Raw genomic sequence first — 26,747 nt, 5'->3', positions numbered from 1 at the left:
TTATGGTAAAAAGACTACACCTATATAAGGAAAAACTGCTGTCAAAATGAGCACTAATATCGGGCACAACAGTCCATGAAACTTTTGACTTTGTACATGAATGTTAGCTTAGCTGCTATTGCTGCTTCTGCAGGGCTATTTTATACTACAGCTGCGAATTATGGGGATGAAATGTAGACTGATGTTCCTACCATGCTTTGTTCTGATGCCTTTGCCTATTCTGGCACACTATCTCTTCTTGCTCCCACTTTTCTTAAGCCGGATGGCACTTTACGTTGGCATATTCGGGAAGTAACCTTCATGTTTCTCCTGGAGGCCTGGGACAACCCGCAACAATTCCTATCAGCTCCTGACCATCATTTTACCTGTGTTTTGCTAAGCTAGCTCTATGCTGTTTAACAGCCTTGTAAAAGAAGCATACGTGTGCTTGGAAGATTATAAGGTTTACGTCAAACACTAACATTTTAGCTGGAAAAAAAGTAGTCACCACTGGTTCCATTTTGAGCCTTTTCCAGCTGTGGATGGAGTTTCAGGAACATTTCAAGCATATGTTAACAGCACTGGAAAGGTTGAATTGAGCTTTAGCAATGCATTTGAGTAAAATCATGATATTCCATGGTGACTTAAGCGAGGTTTGCTTAATTTTAAGAGAAGACTAAGGATGATTCTTCAGTCTTATTCTTATCTTTCCCTAGGTGATGGGAAGGTACAGGAAAGGATCAGACTTCTCTTGGAGCTGCATGGTGATAGGACAAAAGGCAATGGCTGCAAGTTGCAACAAGGGTAGTTCAAATTGGATATCAGGGCAAAAAAAACTTTCATTGTGAGGCTAGTCAGATAGTGGAATAGATGCCCAAAGAGTGGTACCCTCAACTGTGGGGATGTTTAAAACTTGACTGGATGTGAGGTCCTGAGCAAACTGATCTAAACTGCCCCTGCTTTGAGCTGAGGGTTGGACCCAAAGACCTCTGGAGGGACCTAGCTTACTGATTCTGTAACTCTGGAACAGCCTGTACAGCAAGTCAGTCCATTAGATGTTCTAGATTTCTTGGAGGACCTGTTGGGCAATGAATTGACACTGCATGAGGAAAGTATAGCCTGTAAATAAAGTAGATCCTGAATCTAGGAAGCAATAGCTGCCACTTCTTACAGTGGTCTGAGGAGAGCTTTGAAGATTTTCTTCAGAACAGCCAATGAATTCACTGTCAAGGAGAATTTTAGGCTCCCTAAAGCGTGACTACCTAGAATTAAATGTATAAGCTAGAGTTACACAACAGCTGTGGTGTTACTGCAATTACAAATGTATCTCAGGACTTGTTAGACAACATGACACTTTTTTTGGCCCCAATGCATTGTCAAGATGTATACGTCTATGCTCATGGATTGAATGGCAGAGCTCACAGGGTTGTGATCAGTGGCACAAAGTCTAGTCAGAGGCCTGTAGCTACTGGTGTACGCCAGGGGTCAATACTGGGCCCAATCCTGTTCAACTTATTCATCAGTGATCTAAATGAAGGTCATCAGTGACCTGCCAGATCCTGTTCTACAAAGCTGCTCACGAACCTGATGATCCTCAGCCTGTATTGTCGCAAGGGATTCTTCCTTGCATTTGTCCTTGTTGAATTTCATGAGGTTCCATTGGCCTGTTCTTCTGGCCTTTCTAGGTCTCTCTGAACAGCAGCCCTGCCTTCAGGCATAGGGACTGGTTTCCCCCCCCCCTCAATTTGGTCATCAAATATGATGAGGGTGCACTTTATCACCTTCTCCAGGTTACTGAGAAAGGTATTAAACAGGACAAGTCTCAGGATACACCCTGGTGATGCTCCACTGGTTGCTGACCTGTGGGTAGAGTATGACCTGCTAACCACTACCCTCTGAGATTGACCATCCAGTCTGTGTTACCTAGTTGCCACCCATCCAGGCCATAGATACAAGAATTTTGTGGGAGAAGGTGTCAAATGTTTTGCTAAAGCTGAAGTAAATGGCATCTGCTGGTTTCTGCAACACAAATCTAGTCACTTTTTCACAGATGGCAGTCGGGTTGGTCAGGCATGATTTATCCTTGATAAATCAGTTCTGACCGTTCCAGATTTCTGCCTTCATGTGCCTAGAAACATTTTTCAAGAGGACCTGCTCCATGACTTTCCCAAGGATTAAAGTGATGTGAACCAGCCTGTAGCTTCCCAGATTTTCATTTTGGCCTTTTTGAAGATGGCTCCAACATTTACTCCCCCCTGGTTGTTGGGGGCCTCCCATGCTTTCTGACTTTTCAAAGATGATTGAAAGCACCCTTGCTAATGACATTAGTCAGTTATCTCAGCCCCTTCAGGGTGGGTCAGCCCTTGTGGTCCCATGGACTCGTATGGTTTGAGTTCTGTCAAGCAATCTGACTTTATCTTTGTCCACTACTAGTTGTTCTCCTCCTCTTTGAACCCTATCTTTAAGAACAGAAACCTGGAAGACCTTGTTGATGAAGACAACTGTGCCTTTGAGGCAAAGACGACACTGAGAGCCTCAATGTTATCTGTATCTGCTGCCACTAAATCACCTGCCTTTTTGAGCAGGGCTTCCTCTTTAGCCAAGCTGATCTTCTAAATCCTCTACTTGTTTTCTGAAGTATGAGGATGGGCTGCTCTTGCTAGCTTTCCTGAGCTTGTTGAGCCTTCAGATTTGCCTTCCATGAGAGGCACCTATCAATTCCCTGAACAACTGGAAGTCCTTTCCCTTGAAATGTAGACTCTGTACTCCCTTCAGGATCTGGAATGCCACTCTTTCATAGTTGCCTCAGCTAAGGCATTGTCACTGCTTATCACATCCCCAACCAGTATTTGCTTCTTAGTGATTAGCAGATCTGTCTTTTTCGTTCCTGTTGACCCAATCAGTACTTGTCTCTAAGTGTTATTCCTGAAAGTCTCTATAAATCTCTTGTATTGGTGACATTTCACAATATTGCCTTTCCAAACGGGTGCTGGGGGATTAAAGTCCTCCATAAGAACTATGGTGTGTGATCCAGAAACTCTGAGCTGTTTAAAGATTTTCTCCTCCTGACTAGGTGGTCTGTAACAACCTTCCACCTGATGTTGCCTATAGTGGCTCCTCTTCGGTCCTGATCTGGTGTACTAGGTGCTGCAGAATCAAAATTTAACATTCTGCCAGAAGATCATGGTATTTCAGTGATTAAGACTTAAAGTGTAGGAGTGCTTACAATTGAAGTTCTCATGGGCATTATTTTTTCTTACAAAAAAAAAAAAAAGAAATACTATGCATTTGGCAAATCTGGAATATGTCCTTTTTTTTTTTTTTTTTTTTTTTAGGCTTCCTTCATTGTGTTACTTTCATTATAGCCCAAATTTAATTTCCTCCTATAAACAGTTATTTTATTCTGCTATAGGATCATTCTATTTGAAAAATATTTTGAAAAAAATCGCAAAAAACATTTTGTATAGGCAGTGCTGCCAAGAAAGCAGGCTTTAATGTTTTTAATGTGTTAGTAGTTTGTGTGTCACTTTTGATTTGTAAATTACACAAAGATTGTTTTAAAGGTATGGTGTTCTAAACTATAAAATGGACCAGGTGTAATTCTTCCTGTGAGGAAGATAATATGTTAGTGTGTTGACTGCTTTCACTGCTGAAGGTCATATATTCTTCTACCAGAAGAGGTCACCATAGTAATTTACAAAAGACAGATTTTTCTTTTTATTGTAAACGATCTTGCAAGAAGACTATTTCTTAACTCATGAGAGTAAGAGAATTAGCGAAGATTAATTGTTCTGCTTTAAAAACAAGAAAAACGTTTAAATATTTTTATTGTACAATTTTTTTTTTTTTTTACATAGTGTGAGTAATATGACACAAATCATTGATTCCTGTAATGACAGTGTTGTAGGTAAAGGGAACAATTTTTAGTGTTCATATCTTGTGTTAATTAAATTCAAGAATACCAAGTATGTTCTTGACTTTGAGAAAATAGACTACTTTTGCTGTAAACCGTAATGACTGCAACATTAAACATAACAATATAATTGGAATGAAGGAGGGATAGGAAATATTGTTGTTTATCTTCAGGTGCTTTCAAATTTACAGTGGACAAACTAAACTTGAAATCACTGTCATGTTTTCCAGCTAAGCAGTAATGGTAAAACTGTATAGGAACTGATATACTGGACGGTAAGAAAAGCCCAGCTAGCTGGGTGTTACATCTCCAATAGTGGTGCATATTCAGTGCAATAAAGGAAGATTTTTTTTACTTGCTAAAAAGAGTGGAAGGCTTCTGAGTCTTGGTGTGTGGCAGTGTGGGTTTTTTTGTAGTTGTTTTGTCGGGGGGTTGCTCTCACCAGGCGTCAATAGATTCCAGCGCTATTCCCTTTTTGGGTGGTTTCCTGCTGTAGTTGTCTTTGGCTTATGGGATAAGACTTTAAAGAGCATGTGCTGTCCTAGAAGCTTTCTCAGAAAAGCCACAAGATAGAAGCAAGCTCAGTGTTTCAGCTAGGATCACCTTCTGCATTTTGGCAGCGCTGGATCCTAGACTCCAGGGTTTTTTCTGGATGAGCTCAACTTCTGTAGCAGCTCTTTCTTTGGGAGATAGGCTTTATGCATCCACTTTCCTCTGTTTTTTGTTTGCTGGAAACAGCAACAGCATATCTTGCGAATGCACAAACACCTGTATTCCAGCAGAACACTACTAGAGGGTTCACAATACATTTGAAGACTATTTTCGGATTCCTGACTTACCACCTGTATTGTAAACCATATTGTACTGCCCTCTCTCACTGCTCCATTGCTAGCAATAATCATGTAGTGACCACATCTAGCCAGTAGCTTTCATTAACGCTCCTCCATTTCCAAATCCTGCTTGAGCAAAGGCTCAGGTGTAAGATTAAGACTTCCTAGATCAGCTGCTGTGTAAGCTTTTCAGGAGAGAGGATTTGTGCTGTACTTGAGAGTTGAGACTTAAGGGGAAGATCTCATGAAAGAGTTGTGGGTTGCATATGGCTCACATTGTTCTAGCTTTCCTGAAGTTAGTTTGGTTTTGGTTTTATATGACAACTTGGAATTGGATGGCAACTCAAATTTTCCAGGTATGCGTTTTGCAAAGAATGCTTACCTTTCCTATCTACAGGGGAGGAGTTCGGCTGTTCCTTTATTTTTTCTCTCTGCTCTTGTCCCTCTCCCCTTAAGCTATTCATTCATATCCTAAAATGCTGTGTCATTTTTAATCTCTTCGAGGAGTAGAAATAAGACTGGGCATGCTATGTACCCTTAATTTAGTCTTCTCTCTGATTGTGAACTGCATGTGTTCCTACAGGCTTGAAGGCTTTTCCCTAACCCCATCAAAGGAATTGGTTTTAGAAAGTAAAAATGGTGGAATTTTTACCGATGTTTTGCTTTTGTGCTGATATCAGGCTAAATCTCTCCTTTGACACACTGCATTAGCACTGGGGGCCGGCTCCATATTTGATGAATGAAGGTGAGACATGATTATCTAACACAAGTTCTCAGCTGATGCTTCTGCTGCAGTTACCAAGGCAGATCACTTCTGGTGTGATAATGGAATTCTTGCGTACTGCATGCAGAGTATGTCCCATAATATTTACTGGGATTTTGTAGTATTTGTGTAGTATATTTTGCTTGTGTAGCAGTAGGCATTAATGAGGTATCCCATCTGTTAAAGCACTGACAGGTAAACTAGCCTCAGGAGGAAAACACACTATTTCTTTTATGTTATGGAACAGTCAGATGCTATTAGTGTAGACTATATCTGAGTAAAAACAACCATTTGACTCTAAGGTTTTTGCTTTATTCTTTCATTGCTGGCTTTTCTTTGTAAACCTGGGAGAGAAGAGGGGGGAAAAAAAAAAAAAGAAAGGAGCGTCCTTGTTTGTTTGAGTTTTATGTTGGTGTGTGGGCAGATTAGAAAATAGACCAGGAATAGTATATCTTTAATATTAAATTTTATTAGTAGTAGACCTGGAATAATGTTTCATGTGTTAAACATTTTAAAAACTGGGAGCGTAGAATTCTTTCAGAATGATCCATAAAATGAAGTTCTGCCCTAAGTGATCTGCTGAGTTCCCATAGTTTTTTATGGAATGAAGTGTAACTACCCAGCTCTTCAATGTGAATTATGATACAACTATTCTTGCGGCTTATCTTATCTTGTTGATTGCCCTAATGCAGTATAAAACATGTGTTGTCTGATTGCTGCGTACTTTTCAACTGTCTAAAATAGAAATTATTACGAAGTAAGTATGGCTGAGAATGAGTAGCAAAACCAACTCATGATGCCTTTGGTCATAGTTTACTCATTTCTTACTCTAGCTCTATAAAGTTTTACCCCACGGTGGTTTTCAGGATGTGGCCCAAGAGACTTGGGCAATATTTGTTATATGGGAGTGAGAGTAAGGTGAAGAGGCACTTGTAGGATTTTTCCAATTCTGAGACACTCCCAAACCAAAAGGTTAAACATGTATGTGTTTATTTACCATTCCAAAGTGGATATTCACTTTGGATAGGTTCCATTCCAATAGTAAAGCTAAACCTTTCTCTCCCTACCACAGGTGGTCTCTTCAGCTTGGTCGTCATGACGTGCTGATAGGCAACTTAATTCCTGTAGAGCAGTGGTGGATCTAGAGAGAAATAAACATCTTCAGTCACTGAAGATCTTGAATGTCCTTGATTCATTGTTTGGTTACTTGTTTGCCTAAAATTTATCTTTCTAGATTAAGCAATTCTGGAAAATCCTACTCAAAAGTAGTGGAGAATACAGTTAAAAAAGCTTCCTCTGACTCACCCATCTCACTTGAATTGTAGTTGTCACAGATAGTGAGTAGTGCACCATGTGCTTCCCTCGTTAACATACAACTTCATCCTCTATAGAAGTAGCAAACATTGTTAAATTGAAAGACAGATACTCCTGCTATGAAGCCAGCAAATCAGCATATGAATCAGGTGTGCAGACAAACATTTTTTAAAGAAATATGAAACAAATCCATTTATATACAAACAGACTTTCAAAACATTAAGTGCATTGTTTTCCTCTAAGAGAGGAGCCTGAAAAAACTAATGATGCTATAAGACACTCAGCAGTGTGTGGCATCTTTTTCATGTTTTGGATGTTATTTTTTCCAGATAAGATGTTTGTCATCGTTATAAGAGCAACTATGATTCTAGGAAATAATTATTTTTAGTATCATAGGTTTTCACAGCCTTTGAGTAGCTATTAAGCTAATCAGGTCGCTAAATTGACATTTTCAACTCTAAGGACTGAAAAAACCTTGAAGACAGGTTATCAGATTAAATTCTGGACATAAGCGCACGTGTGCAAACATTTGGACTATAAAACCTTTATGCCTGCTTCTGAGGCTTCATTGTTTTGAGCTGACATTCCTTGATTGAATCTTCATGAGCACACACTATTCATTTAGCCATCCCACTTCCTCCTTTTACCCGAGCACCTAAATATTCCAATAAAAAAGTGAAGAGAGCCTTGTGTGTGCTCTCCACCTAAAACACAGCTGCAGCTGAGAAAATACTTTTCTTTTTCATGTGTGTACCTCACTCGCTTCAGCCGAACTCCTTCCTTTCTACTGCTTCCCCCATGCAGTTACCCATAACTGTGCTGGAACATATTGTGAATTCCAGAGTATATATTTCATTTGCACATATTCATGTATACAGTGTTCATTCTATATGTTAACGTGAGCACTTTTATTTTTGGTCATCAGTGGTGCATGTAAAAGTTGATAGCTTTTCCACAAAAGTTTCTTATCTGACATATTGAAATAGATAGTGAAGGAAGTTATTTGCATGTATATTTCCCTTAAAGTTTATTTTGTTTTTCCTTCACCTTTTTTATAGAATTGATAAGATGGAGTTAAGAGTAGCATAAACATGATTATGTTTTTGTGATTTATGTTGTGTGACAAAAAAGACTTATGCAATGGCCAGACTATACTTAAGAAAAATACAAAGATGCAATGGGCTTAAGGACTTTCTTTTATCTGAATGGTTAAAGAATGTTATAGGTGTATGGTTTCATTTTTCTTTTTCCAGGCTACAGACACGAGCACAGAATAATGGAATTCCTGTAACTGACTTCAGATATTTCAGACAGTACAGACACAATGTAAAATTTAGTTACCTATAACTAATAAATAACCGTCCATAATTATATTTAATTATCTATTATATATTAGTTAAGGAGTTGTCATGCATCAAGTACTTTCCGTAGTAGTAGCAGCATCATGATTCAAATGGCCAGGAGCATCCACTAACAAAACAGGAAGAGACTAATGTGTGAGTTTGAAGGCTCTATACCTTACTCTTTTTCCTTACTCTGTGCTCTGCTTCCTGGAAGACGATTTGAGTTGCAGTACTGCCCAAAGACCACCTCCACTGTTAAATCTGTCAATATAATGTGCCTTTGACTGGAGCAGGTTTCAATACCCCAAGCAAAGGATGCTCTGTTTCTTCCATGCCTGTTTTGCGATCCTTCAATGGCTTGTGGCAAGTATGTTGATAGTTCAGGGCATCTGCGGTGTTTACAGTAGGGTGTAGCTTTGCTCTGCCTTTCTTTCATAGCAGGAGTTCAGAGGAAACTTTCTGAAAGAAGGGGAAGCTGCACACTTGAAGCTGAGTGCTAGGCAGAGCAGCCAAGGGTATTTCTTGGCTGTACTTTGATCAAGCTTCACTTTGCTTTTATTTTTGGAGGTAAAGGTTTGTTCTTGCTGATTATTTTTGGTTTTGACTTCATTAGAGGAGTTCATCTCTGGCTTTCTGTTGATGCCAAACAGCTTTTCAGCTTTATGAAATCCACTGAGACTTGTCTGTTGTATGTTTTCTCCTTCAGCCCTTGCCAAAGAAGGGGAAAAGTACTGCTGTGAGCCTAAAGAAAAGTTTTGCAGGATCTTTAAGAATAACCCCATTTGAAAAGCAAGAGGTCTGGAAAATTTCAGAAGGCAGGAGAAGGATTTCAGACTTACAGATGGGTGTCAACAGGGTTGCAGCAGGAGCATATTGGCATACTATTTAATGCACGGTTTTGTTTCGGTTTCATGTTTTGTGATATCCCTAACAACTCCTTAGCAGTTTTGGTTGCCACTTCAGTGAGAAGTATGCTTTCTAACTTGCCAGAAAGTTGCTGGTGGCTGTGGAGTCTCTTCTTTAGAAGAAGGAAAATGATACGCAGTAAACTTAAGACACTGGAATGTGTGTGTATAGGAGGAAAAAGATGCAGTTTTTTAAATGTGAAGTTGAATTTAGTGAGGTGAACCTTGATTAGTCTTGACAGACCTGGAAATGGATGTTTTCTATCTTTCACTAGAAATATGCACAACAGCAATGCAGGATTTCATAATCCTGCTCATCTGGGTGAGGGGAGGGGATGGGGAATGACCACCTATGGAGCCGTGATGTTTGTCCAGTTTCCGTATTCTTTTGGTCTTTGGCCTATTTGAGGCTGCCAACAGATGTGCTAATTGCTGTGGTTTTGGTAGTGTGGACATCTGTCCGGTACAAAATGAACTGAGATCCATAATTACTTTTAAATTTATGGAAGAGGTTCCTCCTTCTTCCTCCTTCCTGACAAAAATTTATTTTGCCTTCTGGTGGACTGTACAACTTTACTAACTTCAGCAGAGTTTCCTATATGTAGCAGAGATGGATTCTTGCTGGTAGATAAAATAAAGGCATAGGTTGTGCAATTTGCCTTGAGAATAAAATACACTCAGGCCAGAATATAGTTTTACTTCCAGTTTTTAAAAGTGCCCTCAGAGGCTCATCAAGGAATATACTAACTCTAAGCTGTCTTTTGCTTTCTCAGTGCTTATCTTGTTCCTTCCTTTCTGCAGAATTTTTCGTTGAACTCACTCAGCAGTTCTAGTGCACTGTTTCTATGGAAATTATTTTTTCAATTGACATTAGTGTTGCCTGTTAGGTGGGACACTAAATAAGCTACCACTGAGCAGCTTATTTAGCTGAGTAGCACTGAAGCATGCTTTTGAGGCAGTTGAATGGCAATTCTGTTTTCATATGAGTTGCTGTGGAAATCTTCCCTTTTCAAACCATATGGTACCACCATTGTCAACAAAATCACATAAGCTATACTTCCTAATTATATTTCTTCACCTAAGATTCTGAGAAAATGTATTTCTGAGAGCGAGCTCAGTGGAGATACCCATTATAGTTTGCAGGTGAGGACATAGAATGGTTTGCTTTAGAAATGTTCTTGATGTTCTTCCAGTTCAAGGTCTGATACTGTCTTTCTGCCTAATTACAGGGAGAAGTGCTCACCACTTTAGTCTGTTGTAAAGCTTCAGTGCTACTGCTTCAGTAGGCCCATAGCAATATGATGCTGTGCTTCCTTTGGTGGAAATACGTGATCCTTAATAAGAGACAAACAAATTTCACTGAATGGTGACACCAGCAATCTGCTAAAAATGTAAATAACTCAATCAGTGAGAGCACTTTGCAATATCTCTGAAATGTAAAAATTGTTTTACTTGGAAGATTGTTCTTGAATTCTGTTTGGAAGGCTGGATATTGTGCTGGAGTAAACTTCCATTTTGTTTTCAGACAGTACAAACATGGGAAGAGTATTACCTGTAGCAGCTCTAGATATATAATTAAAGTTTTGATGAATCTAAGTTTCAGTTTACTGGGAGCTAGTTTGTTCTGTATACTGTGCCTTCAAACTGTGCTGTAAACTTTCTTAGCTTTCTACTAAGCCTTGTTTTTAGTTAGGCTGCAAGTACCATGAGAACAGAGGAAAGATTGTATGTATTTCCTTGCTTCTCATTCCAGGCAAAACAGGGAGGTGGAAGTGAATACAGAAATGTTAACTTTGTTAAAAATCAAAACTGGGGTGAGGGTTTGCATATTTAGTGTGTATGTTTTTTTTTTTTTTTTTTTAAAGATTTCTTTCCTCCTAACTGTTTTTTCGCTTTGAAATATTTTGGTCTCTATTCAACCATTCAGAGCATCAGTTGTAAAGACATGTTATTGTTTTTCCATGAAAATTATGATTTAAGTGCTCTCTTTTTAGGTGCGTTAGAAATCCCCAGGTGCAGAATGCAAGTATGTTTAAGTTAAAATACAAATATTTTCCAAAGCTTTCATTTGTATAGTAGGCGTTTGGTGACTCTGAGTTACCGGATACAGTTTGGGTTGGAACGCATCCTAGAGGTTGTATTTTGGTTGTGCTAGCATATTGCAATGGCAAAGGAAAAGAAGGAAGGAAGGAGCAAATATCAAAAAAAGTCTGTCCATGTTGTGGTCCTCAAGTAATCTGGTTTCTTTAGATAAAGTATTTCCAAAGTGTACTGATTCTTGGTTATGCACTATTTATGTAGAATGAAATAGTGCTATAGAGGGAAGCAGTAATAAAACATAAATTGCTAATTTTAATTTGCTGCATGTTCTTGTACATACAAAAATTGACATTACACTTTGTTTTTATGTTTATAAATAGTTTCATGATATTGAAATGCTTCATGTGTTTGCTGGTTTTTAGGAATGAATATGCTTCTAGCCTCCATTTTTTTAATATATTTTTTAAGATCAGTAAATCTCTCTGAGTAAGAAATCCAGCAAAGCGGGCAGGAGACCTGCCTGGATGAGCAAGGAACTGCTGGCAAAACTCCAACAGAGGAAGGAAGTCTACAGAATGTGGAAAAGGGCACAGGCCACTTGGGAGGAATATAGGGACGTTGTCAAAGTGTGCAGGGATGCGACAAGGAAGGCTAAGGCCCATTTGGAATTAAACCTGGCAAGGGATGTCAAGGACAGCAAGAAGGGCTTCTTCAAATATATCACTAGCAAAAGGAAGACTAGGGAAAATGTGGGGCTGTTGCTGAATGGAGTGAGTGCCCTGGTGACGAAGGATACAGAGAAGGCAGAGTCACTGAATGCCTTCTTTGCTTCAGTCTTTAATACTAAGGCCAGCCCTCAGGAATTCCAGACCCTGGGGACAAGAGAGAAAGTCTGGAGAAAGGAAGACTCTCCCTTGGTGGAGGAGGATCAGGTTAGAGATCTTTTGTCCAAACTTGACATCCACAAATCCATGGGCCCCGATGGGATGCATCCGCGAGTGCTGAGGGAGCTGGCGGATGTTATCGCTAGGCCACTCTCCGTCATCTTGCAAAGGTCCTGGAGAACAGGAGAAGTGCCTGAGGACTGGAGGAAAGCCAATGTCACCCCAGCCTTCTCCTTTTTGAAGGAGGAGGAGCCAGGAAACTACAGGCCTATCAGCCTCCCCTCCATCCCTGGAAAGGTGATGGAACAGCTCATCCTGGAGGTCCTCACTAAGCATGTGGAGGACAAGAAGGTGATCAGGAGTAGTCAGCATGGATTCACCAAAGGGAAATCATGCTGGACCAACAATCTGATAGCCTTCTCGGATGGAATGACTGGCTGGGTAGAGGAGGGCAGAGCAGTGGACGTTGTCTCCCTGGACTTCAGCAAGGCTTTGGACACTGTCTCCCATCACATCCTCACAGCCAAGCTCAGGAAGCGTGGTTTAGATGAGTGGACAGTGAGGTGGATTGAGAACTGGCTGAATGGCAGAGCTCAGAGGGTTGTGATCAGTGGCACAAAAGTTTAGTTGGAGGCCTGTAGCTAGCGGTGTCCCCCAGGGGTCAGTCCTGGGTCCAGTCTTGTTCAACTTATTCCTCAATGACCTGGAGGAAGGGACAGAGTGCACCCTCAGCAAGTTTGCTGATGATACTAAACTGGGGGGAGTGGCTGACACACCAGAAGGCTGTGCTGCCATTCAGAGGGGCCTGGACAGGCTGGAGAGCTGGGCGGAGAGGAACCTCCTGAAGTTCAACAAAGGCAAAGGGAAGGGTCCTGCACCTGGGGAGGAAGAACCCCCTGCGCCAGGACAGGCTGGGGGTTGACCTGCTGGAGAGAAGCTCTGCCGAGAGGGACCTGGGTGTCCTGGTGGACGACAAGTCGACCATGAGCCAGCAATGTGCCCTGGTGGCCAGGAGAGCCGATGGTATGCTGGGCTGCGTTAGGAACAGCGTTGCCAGCAGGTCGAGGGAGGTAATCCTCTCCCTCTCCTCAGCCCTGGGGAGGCCACATCTGGAGTACTGTGTCCAGTTCTGGGCTCCCCAATACAAGAGAGACATGGAGCTCCTGGAGAGAGTCCAGTGAAGGGCTATGAAGATGCTGAGGGGACTGGAGCATCTCTCCTCTGAAGAAAGGCTGCGAGAGCTGGGCCTGTTCAGCCTGGAGAAGAGAAGATTGAGAGGGGATCTCATCAACGTGTATAAGTATCTGAAGGGGGAGTGTCAAGAGGATGGGGCCAGTCTCTTCTCCGTGGTGCCCAGCAACAGGACAAGAGGCCATGGGCACAAACTGAACCACAGGAAGTTCCATCTGAACCTGAGGAAAAACGTCTTTCCTGTGAGGGTGACAGAGCACTGGAACAGGTTGCCCAGAGAGGAGGTGGAGTCTCCTTCGCTGGAGATATTCAATACCCGCCTGGATGTGATCCTGGGCAATATGCTCTAGGTGACCCTGCTTGAGCAGGGGGGTTGGACGAGATGATCTCCAGAGGTCCCTTCCAGCCTTAACCATTCTGTGATTCTGTAAATAAGTAAAGGAAGAAGAGTATTATCTTTCTCTAGAATATACTGATTGAATAGAGTTTAAACATTTTTGTGCAAAATCAAATTCAGGATCAGGTTATATCTCCCTTTCACATACTGGCCAGCATATGCATGTAAAATGTGAACAGATTAGGTGCAGTCCGTACTGGAGGTACTTTTGGTCACCACAAGCTTATTTTTATTAGTTCCAGGAATAAAATTAGGTGTGCAAATTTGTCTTTTATTAAAAAGCAAACTGATAATTTCTCCTTTTAATTCTGATAGGAAATAGTCCTGGTCATGTTTTTTGGTGCTGAATATTTGGTCCGATTGTGGTCTGCAGGCTGCAGAAGTAAATATGTTGGCTTCCAGGGAAGGATACGTTTTGCCAGAAAGCCGATATCAATTATTGGTAAGTTTTAAATGTTCTTTGTTACTTTGCTATTATCGTTTGCTTGAAATAAAGATGTCATCTACTGCAGAGAACACATTGCAAGCCTGAGCTATGTCCATTACTCAAGCATTTATGTTTTGTGAGCTTATGCAATTATTTCTTCTCTTCGGGTTGCCAGAACTAGAAATTTTAAATATGGCTGTGAGACACAGGAAGGCCCTCAGCTTAACATGATGTAACAAGGGTCATGTGATGGGCACTTCTATTGGTCACATAGATGAACCAGGAGTTGGTGGGGAGGCCAAACCTCTTGCCTTGTCTCCTAGTATAGCGGTTTAGAATTCATGAGGTTTAGGTGCTTTCAGAAAGGATGAGATAGGCCAAGTGAGGGGCAAAAAGGCAATAAAGCGTTTTGTAATTTTCATATGAAAAGCATGTTTGAGCCCACAAAATGAGAAGCTTTGTGTTTATCTGGCATACTGAATATCCATTCATGGTGGACCATCTAGCATTTGTCTTTCACACTCCAACTGTGATTTACTTGTGGCTCTGCCAAAAGGCTGTCTTACCATGTCCTACCTGGAGGTAAGGTAGCCTTTGTTTTTAGATGTGTTCATCTTCCATAGTGACTACTATATGGAATAGTCACATGCAGTATAAAGTTAAAGTAAGTTTCCCCATTGCCATGCATCTCCAACTTGCATTGAATAGCTTGTAGAGTAGCCATGCCCTCATGATGCTGCAGTGCTGTGATCGGGTTAGTAGACTGCTGATCTCAGGTGGATGCTGTTACAGCAGTAGGAAAAAAAAACAAGTAGCGATAACAATATAGTGTATGAAAGAACTGGATGAAATTGCCCTCTCCCCTACCTCTGAACGGGCACTAGCTGAAGAGAGAGAACTTGACTTACGTAAATCTTGTCTGAGGAGGAGAAAGAGCGAATGTCACAATCAGCCTTTGAGCATGAGGAGGGCAGGTAATAGCAGCTGAATATTTACTGTTCCTGTGCACACCTGGATGTTTCTAGGGACAGAGTTCCCTGCTGGCTAGGTCTTCTGATCTTTTTCACAAGATGAGTTCTAAAATCTGTATTTGAGTTGCATAGTGGAAGATGCAAAAACTGATTGGAGAGTATGTGGTATCAGGAAGGGGAAGACGTGAAGATCAACTGAGATTTAAATATGCTGCGCTGTTTTTCCTTTGCTTTGCAAACTCCTCTGGAAAAGGGCCAGCCTTTTTCTGCGTGTATACATGACCTGGACATTTACAAGTTACTATCAGTTCTATAGTACTGATTATCAGTATTATGATATCTATTACTAAAATAATTTATCTCTTATAATTAGTGGTCTGCATTCTCATTTGTAGTTGGTGCTTAATAGTGACATTGTATTCAAAGAATATAAGAAAGGCAAAATTTGTCAAGTGAAGTTATCTTTGATAAATCTGCTTGTGTAACTGGAAAAAAAAAGACAAGAGTGGACACATAACCCATCCTCAAGTCTAGTATAGACACAGCAAATGCAGAAGATGAGTATAAATTGGGAAGTGTATGGAAATGAGCAAAGTGCAAACTGGGAACAATTGCACTGGGTAATACTAAAGTTACTCAGTTTTAGATGATTTGAGAAACAACGATGGGTAACATCTCTGGAGCAGGAGAGAGGTTAGGAGGACAGGTGACTAATACCTCCTGTGGAACAGTGAGGGATTAATAAAATGTGAGGTTTGGGCAAAATTGTAGTAGACCATAAAACTGATGTTTCTATTTTGAGTTTGTGATCTATGTTCTTGTAGAGTTGTGAATTTTATCTTAGTTAAACTTCATTTAACTGAATTTTAAATGGTGGAAATGGGAGAGGTGAAAAGGGTAGAGAATGATCTATTTCCTTAACGACCTGTAACTTGGTGCAAAAATCTTGGTGCAAAAATTTAGGAAACAAACTGTTCTGTTATCCACTATAGATATCCAGATGTATAATACAGAGAGATACTGTACTCAGTCTTGGGTTATTGAGAAAAGTGTTTCTTTACATACAAACAAGTTGTTCAGCTGCTTCTGGAGCTGACCTAGTTTCAAGATTTAGTCATGAAGCCTACATAGGTAGCTCTTTCTTTGTCCTAATCATCATCTTGACTTATATTTGAATTAAGAAGTGTTCTTAGTTAAGTATATTAGATTACATAGGGGCAGGAGAATGTATCAGTCCCATTAAACTGATTTCAGCTTGATAGGGATTCTTTGTACCGGTATAGTGCATCTAGCACAGTAAACACTGCTATTTTTATAGTCCTTGGAGAGGATGAGAGGCATTTCAAAAGTCAGATTTTATCAAGTTGGATGCAATGTTTTTGTTAGGAAAGTTAAAAATGACTGCATCTGATTGTGCATCCAAAGGTATCAGTACTGGTTTTACATTTAAAATTCCCCCAAGAATAAAATAAAAAGAATTAAAATGAAGATTTGATTTTATATATCAGATGCAGGTGGAAGTGTCTACACTAATCTAAATAGCTAAAGTTGGGAAATTTATTTGCCATGAGTGATAGAATCATACTGACTTATATTGACTGTCATTTTTCAATTAATGAGAATGAAATACAAACACTAGAGGAAGAAATTAAAAGATAAATGAGAATGGAATGTAAAAATAAGGTATTCAATTTATCTTTGCATTAATATGAAAGCTCCATAAGACATGCCTATCTTTATTTTAAAATTGGAAAGTATCACTGAAATACCTTTGACATAAGAGATTTCTCTTATGGCTTTTTGTCCACAATAAATTTGGGGTTGTGTCTTAGAGCTCACTTGGGTAGTAGTTTTGAACTTCAGTTTGTCCTGTTCTATTTAATTTTTTTCCCCTCTTTCATTATGAATGAAAATGATTTTGATGTTTGCTAGCAGAAAGGGATTCTGTAGTCAGGGCTACTAATTACTTTGTTTTTGAAACTTATTTAATGTTCCTGAATTCTGTGCTGGTTAAAGCAGTATGATAACTGGGAAAGGAAGAAGTTAAGATAGGAAGAGATGCCATTTTTTAAATGTTTCTGTAGAAAAAACTTAAAGGGAAAGTGATGCAACCTCTCTACCTTGTAACCTAACAAATGGAAAATTTTGATTTAACTTTCTAAAGCTGACCTAATCTTTCTCTTGTTTGAAGACAAGTGATAGAATTTTCTTTTCTCGTTACCTATAATTAAAGAGCCTGTTAGGAAATGGATTGAATTCGTTACCAACATACAGAGAACCCTGTGACAAATCACTTTCTCTGTGTTTCTTCATTCCTAGTTTGATAGAATTGAGTATATTTAAAGACTGGTTCTCATGTACTATGGTGACAGGAGTAATAGTGATACTTTTGCTAAATATTATTTTAACGCTTCAGTTGCTTACTACTTCTGCAGGGTTTAGGTGAGCAGCTATGTGCTTCTGAAAATCCCAGCCTACTTAGGCTTTATGAAAGGCAAGTACCAGACGTGGGCAAAGCTAAGAGGAGGTGCTTTCACCACATCTTTTTTTCCTTTTGTCAGTGTTGCAGAAAGTGTCACAAAGAATGAATTTATGAATTAGTATTTGTTTGTGTTGGGCTTGAGAGCGTTGGTATAAAGAGGTATTTAGGGACATAAGTTGCTGGAGTAAAAACCTGAGTACATGAGTTCTTTTCATTATCCTTAAGCAAAAACTATATGGCAAACTGTATTTGTGAGCACCTTTAACTGCTTATGGTATGCAATTCTGAAAAGGTATCAGCCCCTGCTATGTAAAATTCCTGTTACCTTGTGTAAGCCTAACCTGGGAGAAGCTCAGTGAGAAAGCATGTCATGCAAGTCACTCAAGTATGTATATGTAATCTGTTTATTTTAAGTCCGTATGGATGTCATACTATCTCCAAATTACTAAGAACACAGATTAAAGCTAAGGGATATTTCCATTCTGCAAAATATTACAGCAACTTAAAATGAAAATAGAAATGAAAGTACTTATGGAAAAATATTTTGACCCTTTTTACTTGAAAAAGGATTAATTGCCTTTAATCACAAAGCTGAGTTGCATATTAGAAAGTAATCTTTTTTTTCTAATGTTCTTAAAAGTCACAAATTACTTGAGAAAAGAAATACTCTGGTAAGTTGCGTTATAGGTGTTGCTATGTACTATGCTGAAGTGTACGTATAAGTAATTTCATAGGCAAGCTGATTTTTAGATAAAAATGGCAGCTGTTTGGAAATTTTCAAGGATTTGGAAAATTAGAATAAGCCATAGGACTAGTGAGCTAGCAGACTAGAATTTTAAAGCTGTGTAGCAAATGTAAACTATGGGGAATGTTATTTATTGCAGGTTTGTCATGTGCATGTGTAGTGTACCTATTACATAGAAATTGTTATGTCGTTTTTTGTCTCGCCCCACCTCATATTATGTACAGATGTGTTTCCAAATACGTAAGTATGTAGAATGTTTGAGAAGGATTTGTACGTAGTGTTTTTTAAATTGCTGAAACTCAATTTAAAAAAAAAAAATTACCAAAGTTTCCTAAGAATATCTTTAAAAAGTAATGAATATTAATGTAAGACTAATTTAAAGACTAATTGTTATAGCTGAAATGGTTATTTAAACAAATGATGGCTCTTCATTCCTGAAATTCTTTGCCATGTGTCTGCCTCTTCATGGGAAATTTTTAAGCTGTTCCTGAAAAAGGCATTTGGAGGGGGAGGGAAAGGTTGTTTCATTTGTGCTTAAAAAGAGCAATTTTGGTGACTTTTCACAGAGAAACTCTTAACACTTCCACACTTCGAAGAAGATACCTGAAACTTAACAAGAAAATAGCTCTTTGATTACCCCTGAAAATCAACTCCAAGCTAAAACACGAATCTTTGAAAAATTTTTAGCACATTTTTCCTTAAGGAAGCCTTGCTAGAGAATGATCTTAAATTCTTCAAAGTTTCCATCTGCGCAGAGCCTGCACAATCCAAATTTCAGGTTGCTCTGAGTGGGTGTCCTGGGACTGGAAGTGGAAAATCTGTTGATTTTGTTGGTGCCCTTCCTGAAGCTGCCTAGGGTGCATGAAAAGGGAAGATACCTGGCTGAAATGCTAAGGGGAAGTGATAGGGTAGGAGGAATGGATTGGGATGTGCAGTCTAAGTGAAACAGCAGGAGGATGGACACTGATGTTGGGGCCTGGGAGAAGGAAGTTGCCTGACTAGCAAGTGGGAGATTGAGGGAGAGAGTGCTGGGCCTGAAATTATGTAGGACTGGAAGGTGGCAGAGTAAAGGCAGAAAGGTATGATGAAGAGTTGGAATGCAAAATGGGGTTGGTTGAACCAGCAAACTGGGGCTAGCATGAGAAGCGTAAAGATTAGAAACTGAGGTGAAAGGTGGAATAATGAGACAGGGATAGAAGGTGAGGGCTGGGGAAAACCGGAACATCTGTACTACCTAGAACACACTTCTGGAAAAGTGGAAAGTACAAATGGAAAGTATATTTACTGTCACTACCCGATAGAAACTTGTTTCTAAAGTGTCAGCCTTTTCCTCCTTTAGTGCTGGTCACCAGATGGTGTATATATGTCCGGTAACTAAGTAAAGATATCCATTGTACCATGAGCTCAAGAGGGAAGGTCTGCATTGTGCCATATTATACTGGCTGGGGGGTTCCCCAAATTGTGTGCATGATAAACAAACATAATAAAAAATTACGAAGCTCAAATAATCAAAAGCTGGATTATTCCAAAATGGAAGCTCTTCCTGTAACCCTGAATTATCCTTCCCTATACTTATTCATCAATGTACAACTATTGCTGCGCAGTCTTTAATTACACAATTGAATACTACTCCTTGGGCAGGAATCCTACTTTTCCAGCAAAAGTTATATTGGCACTGAAAATTAATCCAAGCTGGAGAGTGAAGGATGCTGCTGGTCACAGAATTGCTGCACTATTTGTTGCAGTAACTGTGTGGTTGTGAATGAGGCAAGAGCCATGTTTAAAGGAGAGGTGGGGGAAAAAGTTACTTATTGAAAGCAACTGATGTTGCCTCTAGAGTTGGACTCCATTCTGCATCTTGTCTAGGCATCATATGGAAACTCTGTGACAGTCATTTAAATCAGTTTTCACAAGTGTGCCTCATTTTTGGATGTTGAAACTGAGACTTTGAAGTCAGGTTACAGAAGTTCTGAGCTCTCACAGCTGCAAATGAAGTCAGCAGGCACTATTTTTTTTTAAGTGCTATATAACATTAAGTGCTCTGAAAAATAAGGTCCTGCTTGTTTCAAAGTGGGCAATTAAAAATTTACAAAATATTTTCCTTAGCCTGTATACACTTGCTCCCCGTTTATGACAATATCCTTTATTTTGTGGTCAGAATTTGAAAGTGAATGTCTGTGAAGCATTTCCATGCTCTAAACAGGAGTACTATAGAAATGCCCGTGACGAGGTTAGAAAAATGTCTTTTCAGAACAATTTTGAAATGGGATTCAATAACTAAAAGCAAAAGAGCTAGTCACTAAACTAGGTTAAGAGGAAATGTCTAAGGGATGCTAGGTCTGTGAGCACGATCCATCCTTTGCACTGTATGATGCTGGCATGGTATGGAAATAATTTTTTTCATATAGTTAAAAGTCTATCACAAAGCAAACCACCAAACCTGATTTTTAGTCAACCTTTGTTCTGACGGTTTCCTAAACTTTGGAAAGTTTGCCTTTGCAGCTTTGATACAGTTTTTAGCTGTGCGTGCCTGAGATTCATCTGTGTGCCTTTCATTATTGATAAAGGAAAACTCTTCTTTGTCCCCTTAAATCAAGAGCTTTGAGCCAAAATATAGATTCATTTTTGGGTGTACATATGCCTTTGCTTTTCAGGCACACTGCCTCAACAGTTCCATTAATATTTTTCAATCATCCATTATCAAACTCATCACAAAAGAACCTGTAGTCAGTTTTCTCGGTGTAAAACTATTACTATCTGCCAAACTTCAGCTAACTTTGAACCAATATTTCTTTATTAAACTACTTTCCTTGATCTCTGTCTGTCATGTGTTTTAATGCTGAAAGCTTACATTAATACTTTTTTTTTTTTTTTTTAAACAGATTTAATTGTGGTAATAGCCTCAATTATTGTTCTGAGTGTAGGATCTAATGGGCAGGTGTTTGCTACCTCTGCGATCAGGTATGTTCTTCTACTGGCTGTAAGTCTAACAGTTGCAGAGATATACATCTAATATAGGAAAAGTTATTTTGGTGAAGTGCTGGGCTGTGGAAGACTGTCATTGTGCTTGGTCGCTACTTGGGAAACGGTGCAGAGACAAGGCATATGGAGAGTGGTGTGAATGTTGAAGCCAAGAGGAAACAACTAAAAAAACATTTTGTCTTGTATAAAACATCAAACGGCTCTCTTGCTGGGACAAGAGTGTTACAGAACATCAGTTTATTTAAGAAGTAATCCAGACAGCTCTTAACTCACTTGGTACTTTTTTTGAGTGCAAGTAATTTGTTTAAAGTACAATTATGCTTTGGTGGATTTGTTTGGCTCGAGTAACTACTGCCATACAGGAACCAGATACATTTGATGTGTATAGTGTTTGTTCAGCTTGCACCAAGTACTGCAAGCTTGTTTTGGGAAGTAAACTGAGTAAATAGAAAAGAATGATAAGTGGAGTAGGTGCACTTCATGTTCCTTCTAACTTGACTTGTAAGATGTGCTGCACTTCCCCTTATTAGCCTCTAACTTCCACTGCAATTGAATTACTGGGGAGTGAGAATGTACAGTACTGTCTAGCCTGGGGCTCTGTAGGGAGGGAAACTACAAGTGTTGTAAGGTGTTTCTAAGATAAATATTTAACTTGGAACATTAATCTTTAGCTTAGTTAATCCTTGGATAACTTAGAACACGATAATAAAGATCCATGCATGCAGTGCAAGTGTAATTTATCAGCTCGCACACGGGAAGAGGAGGTGAATGTGAAAGTTCCAAAGACTTTGTTTAATCTTACTGAAAGTATAATTATCGTGAAGGACTTGAATGAAAAGACACACTGTGACTGTGTATGAATCCGGGTGGCTTTGGGCTCAGCACAGCCTTTCCTGGTGTTAAGTTTTATGGTCACTGTCCTACAAGTTGAGTTCTCTCTGCCAGAGAAACTTGACCCATGTCTCTGCAGTGATGTTATTCCCCCATGGGGAAACGGGGAAACCGTCTGGCTTGGACAAGTCCCAGTCAGATAAGGTTTCCTCTGAATGTATCCTGCTGATGTGAGTGGCTGTTCTAGAATTAAAGGAGGAAAAAGTCTTGCATCCTTGCCCTGGGCTGTTGTTGGTTTTAAAGCACACTGTTATGGTCCTGTTTGGCCCACCTTCACACTCCAAAAAAGTGGAAGAGAAAAGCATGGATCATCCATCTATATGAGATTGTTGTCTCCTAGAATTAAGTTAAGCGCCAGACCCATCAGGTATGGTGGAATGACATTTAACCTCTGCAGCAACCAGTGATACTGAAACCTAGCAAAACTGCAGGTTCACAGCATAGAATTCTATGGCCTTTTGTCCTTATTGACTAAGCTTACCAAGTTGATAGAAATGCTGAATTACTTTCCTTTTTTCAAAGAGAGGCAGTGTGCATATTCAGAGGCTGTGCGTCTGGAGTTTTTGTTCATTATTTTATTTTATTTTTTTTTCAATCTGTACTTATAAAACTGCCAGCCTGTAACATGCATGTTGTGCTTGGATGCAACATAGCAGTAATGATCTTAAATACAACCGTGATGGGAAAACCAAGAACGAGGCCACAGTGTCAAGAGTTCTGTCTAACATTTGTACAGGGGAGCCACCTGTATATCTCTCCCCTTCCTGCATCAGTAACCAATCATCTATTGCATTATGTAAGTCTGTTAGTGCTCATATATTTGGTAGTCTTGTAATTCTTCTTCCATCCAGGCTTTAATCTATTTTAAAATAGCCGCTTAAAGTTTTCCAGCTAAATAAAACGATTCAGCAGTGAATGAAGAAGTAACAAAACACAGTGTTCATGTAGCTTGTCACTGATATAACTGTCATTTCGGTTATTATTTGTATGCTTTCCAAAACAAGATAAGTATTTGACTATCAGTTGTGAAAGCTCAGAAAACCTGCTTTCTAAATAAAGGAAAAGCTGGATTTTTTTTGAAGACAGTACACCTTCCTAGTAACTGCAGAATACATCATGTTGAAGTTGCTGCCTGTTGATGTAGTCCAGGAGGATGCAGCTACAGTTGAGTTGAAATAAGAAGGCTGAATTTCAGAGAGGGGGGAATGACTCTTAAGGACTGTGGAACAAAAAATACAATTTTAGTGAAATATTATCAGATTCAGATATAATTCAGCATTCATCTTTTCCTTCTCTTCACGGTTTTATTTCAGCGATAAGATGGTAAGATAAGTGTAGGAAAATAGAAAAGTAGAGTGTAGAAAGGGTGACTAGAATGAAATATTCCTGTACATTTAAATTTTTGCTGAAGAACCATATGGATAATTATTTTTCTTTAGTTGAAAATATTAAAGTTCAATTCAGTTATTGCCCTAAAATTGCATAGGATTGTATCTATTTCCTAATTAGATAATTTCCATAACTTGTGTAAAGACTTGTATAAAGTAATTTCACATCTGGTTCACATTCTGCTTTTGGCAAAGAGGAAAAATTTTGCTCATATATATTTCTTAGCAAAGCTGGAAGCACCAATTTAGTTTAGAAAGGAAGTATTTGAGAATCAGATTAAAAAAAAAAGAAAATTTCACAAGTTTGAAACCATATATTAGAGTCTTTTTGCCTTTAAAAAAAAAGTTATACTACTCTGTTCTTCTGAATATATTTGAATACTCTGCAGTGTGGTCTAAACACACTGCCCTGAAATGCCTCAAGTCCAAGGTGCAAGCCTAGCTAAGGGTGATACCCCCACCCTTCTCTAATATAGCAGTATGCAAGTGAATGTGGTTAACTGTCTATAGATATAGCAATATTTATCTCAATTACCATTTTTATTTCATGTAGCATTTTTCTTACAGGGGGATCCGGTTTCTCCAGATACTTCGCATGCTTCATGTAGATCGGCAGGGTGGCACCTGGCGACTGCTAGGATCGGTTGTCTTCATACATCGTCAGGTACTAGATCTTAAAAGATCCTTAGCGTTTTGTTTAATTTAGTATATTCTTTTCCTGGACTTCAAATTGCAGCCTGGTTAAAATGAACAGTTATTGTTGCAAGAGAAAAAGTACTTTAAGAGTCCATGAATTTCTTCCTACTTTTCAAACAGGAGTACTATTGTTTCCTCTAGGGCAGTGGATAAGAGGGCATTAGCATCAGTATTTTTAGGAAATTAGCTGCTGTGAATAATGCTACTTCATGCTCTTTGTTATCTTCCAGTATAATTTATTAAATGCAGGTGTGTGGGTTGCCTCTTGTATAGCATATACTGTCCACTGTCTTCACAAGAGATGTTTTCCTAGCTTGATTATTCTAGAGGAAAACAAACATCAGTGAAAATGTGTTAAGTGAACAAATCAGCTATTTAAATGATTTTATTTTCTCTGCCTGAATGAATTCTCTAATACATTCTAAAAATAAAATATGAAATATGTTATAACAACATGCAGGAAAAGAAACCTTTTTCAAGGATGTAGGTAGTCAAGCACAGAGGTAAACATGACTGTAAACAGCGATTTTTTTTGCGACAGTTATTTTGTATGGGAGTGTATTTAACAGGAAAAACTTAAAAGTTTCAATGCAGAATTTTTGGAATGACTAGCTTAAGGGTTCTTTTCAGGGTTTCATGGAGTCTCTCAACTGTAGAAGGCTAATTCTGTGCTATTAATCTTTTCATCAGGATTATAAGGGAGTTTCTTTAACTTATGCTCTATGCATGAAATCTGTTCAAGATTTATATAAATAGTTATGAACTTTCATACAGACGTTATTTCCTTTTTACTACACTTTTCATTTAGCAAATTGCTTTTTCTAGTGTTATTTTGGTACAGGGAATGGGAGGGAGTTAAATCAAGACTCATTTAATATTAAAAGTTACTTTTCCTTTAATTTTTTCCCCTCTAATGTAAGGAATGTCCTGAAAGATGAGCAGTATTGAAGCATGTAAGTCTTGATTTTAAAAACCTTTTAAAAGTGCTTTAGTATAAAGCTTACTTTCATCCTGTACTACAGGATGAGTTTTAATGCCCCAAGTCAGTGTGATCTTCATTTATTACGATTGCACTGCCTGGATATCTAGCTAGGAATCCAAATACACTTTCCCAGCATTCACTAACCTTGCTGACAGAGGTGTTTAGGAGTTCCTTTTTCTGTGGATGTTCAAAGTTTTAGTCAAGAATCTGGCAATCGTATCTCCAAAACATAACGCTTAAGACTCAAATGTCACAAATATAAACAAGTTCAATGATTTAAAAAGAAACGCACCCTTGGAGAGGCTGATTCATAAATGCACCTGAAGTTCTGCTAATCCAAAGACGTGATTATGATGACATATAAAACTCCTCAGATCTGTAGTACCTGTCAAAGCAGATCATCCACTAACACGTTACTGGTTCAAAATCAAACACACGGTTCTATATTGACATTGGACAAGTGTAGCATGGTACCAAAGGGAAAATGGAACCTTTATTCCTCTCCAGTCTCTTAAAGAATTGGGGGGGGGGGGGGTGGGATCCATGCTCCTCTGCTGCTTTTTCTTTACAGGCCAGAGTACAAGGTCCTCATTTGTTGAGTATGGTACTCTTTCAGAACCAAATGGCACCCTAAATCCCTAAACAATGTGGAAAAAAATAAATTCAGCTCTTTGGGACCTGTGAAAATAACAAGCACATGGACCTCTATGGACCCAGAAGAGCTTACTAAAGTTTTCACCAATGCTTTCCATGTGTTTTGGAATTTTACATATAACTGTATTAGCTCATTCGGACCCGATTTGGCTAGAACACTCTTCTATTTTCAGCAAGTTGAGCTTATACAAGCATTTCTTGCCAAAAGCAACAAAACATGAGTCAATATTACATGTGGTGATGGAAAGCCATGGAAAAATCATGCAGCTCACTGAAAAATGGAGTTAACCAGTCCCGCCCCAGTTAATGAGCCTATCACTTAGTTTTACTTATTCCTCACTTTGCTCTCTGCGCTCTTCTGCTGCTTGTATTAGGGGGCCAGTGATTAGTTGTGGGTTTGAGATTTTTTCTTAAGTACTGAATTTTATATTGTGAGGGACTTGCTCTAACTGGAAATATAAAGTTGTCTAAGTTAAATGTGACTTAGGTAAATTTTAATACTGAGAGACTTATGTGCACATGTGCTGAAAATAGTCGTCATTTATATTAAGCAGCGTTCTTTACTCTTAAGCTCTTACCTCTAACAAATCCATATTAATACAAGCATCTTTTGGGGGTTTTTAAAGACTAACTTCTGCAAAGCTCTGCTTTAAGATGATTTATCAGTTCATCCTGTTGGTACTGGTAGACAATGCTCTCCATCTATATTTTTTGAGGCATATATTTTAGTCTTCTGTATTGTCTCTTAAATGTGCTATGTAGACTGCTGCTACTGTTGTTAATAAATACAGGCAAGTAGTAGTTTGTCTTTGCCTGCATGTGCTACTTGGAGTGACACTTAGAATCAGTCTAAGGAAATTACTTTTGAAACCAGGCTTCAGTTTAACAAGAGTTCAATCTTTAGTTGAGTAGGCCTGGAACAGAGAGGTGTCAGTGCTGAAATAGCCCAAGTAGTTCTAGTGGTATTTCA

At 39.0% G+C, this 26,747-nt stretch overlaps 1 protein-coding gene across 2 annotated transcripts in view; it reads left to right on the top strand.

Annotated features, from left to right (window-relative positions):
- Positions 1–26,747, top strand: part of LOC104146601 (potassium voltage-gated channel subfamily KQT member 1) — a 524,419-nt gene that overhangs the window by 40,043 nt on the left and 457,629 nt on the right. For both annotated transcript variants that reach the window (XM_009678697.2, XM_009678698.2), the window contains exons 4-6: positions 13,875–14,001; positions 21,067–21,145; positions 24,013–24,109. In XM_009678697.2, coding sequence (XP_009676992.2) covers positions 13,875–14,001; positions 21,067–21,145; positions 24,013–24,109 — 303 coding nt within the window. The remainder of the gene's footprint in view (positions 1–13,874; positions 14,002–21,066; positions 21,146–24,012; positions 24,110–26,747) is intronic.

Source organism: Struthio camelus, chromosome 1 (assembly GCF_040807025.1).
Source record: "Struthio camelus isolate bStrCam1 chromosome 1, bStrCam1.hap1, whole genome shotgun sequence".
In the NCBI taxonomy this organism is placed as follows: domain Eukaryota; kingdom Metazoa; phylum Chordata; class Aves; order Struthioniformes; family Struthionidae; genus Struthio; species Struthio camelus.
The sequence above is the reverse complement of the archived record's forward strand: the minus strand, read 5'-3'. Positions and strand labels throughout refer to the sequence as shown.